This window comes from Branchiostoma belcheri, unplaced genomic scaffold, assembly GCF_001625305.1.
Source record: "Branchiostoma belcheri isolate BF01 breed outbred unplaced genomic scaffold, Haploidv18h27 scaffold227, whole genome shotgun sequence".
NCBI lineage: Eukaryota > Metazoa > Chordata > Leptocardii > Amphioxiformes > Branchiostomatidae > Branchiostoma > Branchiostoma belcheri.
In genome coordinates, this window is record NW_017803791.1 from 188748 (window position 1) to 192909 (window position 4162).

At 37.4% G+C, this 4162-nt stretch overlaps 1 protein-coding gene across 1 annotated transcript in view; it reads right to left on the reverse strand.

Moving 5' to 3' along the window:
- LOC109470497 (arylsulfatase B-like) overlaps nucleotides 1-4162 on the reverse strand; it is a 25430-nt gene that overhangs the window by 3027 nt on the left and 18241 nt on the right. The window contains exon 9 of the mRNA XM_019769458.1: nucleotides 2821-2950. Coding sequence (XP_019625017.1) covers nucleotides 2821-2950 — 130 coding nt within the window. The remainder of the gene's footprint in view (nucleotides 1-2820; nucleotides 2951-4162) is intronic.

Sequence of the window (4162 nt, forward strand, 5' to 3'; positions counted from 1 at the left end):
GGGGGGGGGGGCATGCTCAGACCGCCCCGTGTAACTCAACAACCACCTATCGTAGGGCCGACAAATTTTCAGAGAATGGTGTAGTAATAGAATTAGTTGATAACAAGAATTTTGCGTAATTATGACGTCACTATGACGTCATATGTTTTTTATAAAACCGTCAAAAATTCAATTCAATTACAAGCATAATAATAATAATAACAATGATAAGGCTAAATAGAGAACATATGAGAAATACCAGTAAGTAAACACAGCACAATTTAATAGTAATATTACAAACGAATAAAATATTGAACAATAAGATTTGGTGAAAAATGTATTTCAGGTAGATAATGAGAGTAAGCGGTCTGTATGTACTATGGGGAACTGGGATGAATGATGACATATGTTTTCAGCTTACTCTTAAATGACAGAATTGATGGTATTGATTGGATATTTGAATGGAGACTGTTCCTTATTATGACACATTTGTATTTACTAAGGACTGTACTGTTAAAGTGCGAAAAAAGAGGAATATGTAGTTGGTGGCTTCGCCTGGTGTTATAGCTATGTACAAGTGAATTGGGGTTTAGGAAGTTATCAAACATATTGGGAAGATTATTGGGAAGGAAGTTGTCTTTATTTCCTTTGTTGCTGCCATGAGATTCTGATTCTTTTGATCTTATTTAAATTACTGTTTCTTTGGTCTGAAAAAAAACAGCGTTTTCAGTCTTTTTGCCAGATTTGTGCATAGCTTGTACGACGCCTTCCAAGTATTGTCCGAACTGCTTTCCATTGTACCTCTTCGACTTTGTCTAATTGCGCAAAGTTACATAGTATTCCTACACTGGATGTACAAAAATGCCGTACAAATAATGCATATATGGGGAGGTTTTATTTATTCACATATGTTTATTGAGTATTAGGCAGGAAGCAAACGTTGCTTATATAACACCTTCTACTCAAAACATACAACGAGTAAAAAAAACACATTGACGAGATACATGCATAATTACAAAGTGGATAAGGAGATAAATACAAACAAGACAAATTGGTGATCTATCAATTACGAGAATCTAGCGATACAGTAAATTGGTTAGTCAATTTCAACGCTAAAAAGGAAAAAAAAAACTCCTCTCCATTAACAGATACCGGGAACCTTTTCTTCCACCTATATCCATGAATGGCAACGAGTTGCCGGAGAGTCTCCGTCTCCTAGGTCTTTTTCTCTTTAAGGATTTGTCCTGGAGATACTACATCGAATCCATACCCAAATCAGCAGCTATGAAAGTAGGCTCACTGCTTCGAGCCAGAAACTACCTCACTCATGCAAGTATTTTGTATCTGTACAAATCCACCATCCGCCCTTGCATGGAGTATTGCTCGCATCTCTGGGCTGGTGCCCCAAAAGATTGCCTACATATTTTAGACCACATATTTTAGCATCTCCTGACATAACTACATTACTCACTACACTAAAATATTTGGCTTTGCATTAAGCGACACCATTAAAAAAATGAAGTTTTAAACTATATCGAAAACATAACAGTTTTGTAGGTGGGAGAGTGATGTGGACCTTCGAAGTAGTAAGGAACATAGGGAACTGTCATTGAGATGCTGTAGCTCTACTATGTTTGAGAGAGATGATAACAGAGTACTTCTTTGACTGGAATACAGTTTACAATGTAGGAGGTAATGTTCAGTTGTTTCGCTATGATAGCCACATTTACATGTAGGGTAGTCAATACAATAATGTTGAAATATATGGTAGTTTAACTGACTGAAATTAAGACGGAGCCTTGTGTGATGAACAGCGGAGTGTCTTTGGCCATTAGAGAAGTGGAAGTGAATCCAACTCATTTTTAAAGCAATTAATTGTGAGAGAGGCTTGGATATTGGGGGGTAGATCATTCCATATATAAATAGTTGAGGGTATGAATGACTTTTTATACTTTTCAGTTCTACAAGCAATAGGGGAGAAATTCTGGTTGGCGCGAAGGTTATATGGCACAGAATCACGAATACGTGATGGAATAAGATCTTGTAAATGAATGAATGAATGAATACTATGGTGCAAGACCATTTAAAATTTTCCAAACTTGTATCAGTTTATGTTTTTATCCTTTTGTCAGTCAAAGTATCCCATCCAACCTCGGCTAAGACGCTCTGGTGTTTAGTGCCTCTCATGGCTCCAGTAAACACCCGTGCCGCTGACATTTGTACAGACTCAAGTAGATCAAAGTCTTTGCCAGAAAGACTACACCATACAATATCAGCACATTTAAGTAATGGACGAATCATAGTACTATACAATGTTTCCAATGTTCCACGGGGGACAAAGTACGATATTCTCTTTAAAAGATTGATACGTTTTATTGCCTTGGTAATCAGAACTGACACGTGATATGACCAAGACAAGTCACGTTTCAGGTGTAATCCCAAGTGCTTGTGAGAGTCAACTTCTTCCAGCTTAACACCTCTACACACTAATGGCGGGTGATAGACTAGATCTTTTTCAAAGAGAATGTCATAAGTTCAGTTTTAAAAGGATTAAAAGTTACCAACCACTGGTCAGACGTTCATTAGCTATCCCTGTCATTCTGGTGGCCGTGTCTCCCATTTATATAGTCTCCAATTTAATAGCAGTTATTTAGGAAAGAGTTTTCTTCAGGAAATTCAACCCCCATAACGTTTCAGGGTTACGGTTAAAGCCATGGTCCAAAAATATCTCCGTGTAAGGCAGGATTTGACCTTGGGTCACGTGGGGGCCAAAGTGGGGGAACGGCTGTCATACTGTAGGTCTTAAGCTTCTCCAGAAGAGCTTGAACCACATCCGGGTACCTTGTAGAAAGATCTGTTCTCTCCTGAGGGTCGTTGCGGATATTAAACAGCCAAAGATGTTTGTCAGGAGGGTCATCCGGTTTTTCAAAGTGATTGCCAAATGTTTCTCGGTGTTTCCATCCACCACGGTCTGTTGAGAGAAGATTTATAAAATTTTATGTTAGTTAACTGAGTCAAACTGGGCACAATAGTCAGCTTTTTTTATCGGAATCATGTTTGACGATTTCTGTCATGCGGCGTAACACCAGCTTCGCTGGTACGAGGTACAGGGGCAGCTGGCTACATTACAATTACCGACTTGTTACACCTAACCCTTGAACTCTAAACATTTTTAAAGCAAACTAATAATAACAATGTCCCTACTGTACTTGGTGACAGTAGGTTCTACACGGCGATATGATATGTTTCACTTGCTGTAATTTATCCAAATTGCAATTTGGTGGTACCGGATTATTAATGTCAAAACTAAGTAAACAACGATACCTTCTATTTTTATACTGTCTAAAGATATACTTGTTAAAATATGTTATTCAATTCTTTTGAAGTGGCATCATTGATAAGGAAATTCTGTAAACCTGCTTCGTTTTAATAATTTAACTTCTGTGTCAGTTTTGTGTATGTAACTGAAAACCCGAAGAAAAAAATGGCAGGAACTATGTCATTTAAGACATTCTCTGCCCATAAAATATCATTAACCTTATTTAGACTGGGCGTTTTACCTCCATGAAAATGAAGGTATTGTTTTTGGCGCGTCTGTTTGTTTGTTTGTGTGTGTGTGTGTGTGTGTGTGTGTGTTTGTGTTTCCGCACATTTGTAGTCAGCATAACTTCATAACTACTTTATGGATTGTGATGATATTTAGTACATTGGTAACTCTTAGGAAGACGAATGTCAAGGTCAAATATGGGCCTTCTGGCGGATGACCTTGGTACTGCAGCAGAACTTACGGTTTTTGTATCTTTTGTCCTAAAAATGTGATGGTCTTGACTTTTTGGTGACAGATAGCTTTTTTGTATGGAATAAGTGGCGTGAGTTTGGTCCCCCTAGCAGCTTGTTCTGGAGACTTATTGCAGGTCACTTTCAGTTGAGAAAGACATGTACATGATTAACTGCAAATTATGCAAATGAGGAATTAATTTGCATAATAAAGGAGGAAATTCTATAATTACAGTGTTTTATATAATAGTACTCTTATACATGTAATCTATTTAATATGTGGCAGGAGGAACATCAACAGATACCAATAATGCAAATTATGACCTGATTTGGATAATTAATGTGAAAACTCTCTTACTCCTTATTGGTGAATGATGAGAATATACCTTGTGACATGTGCAAGTAA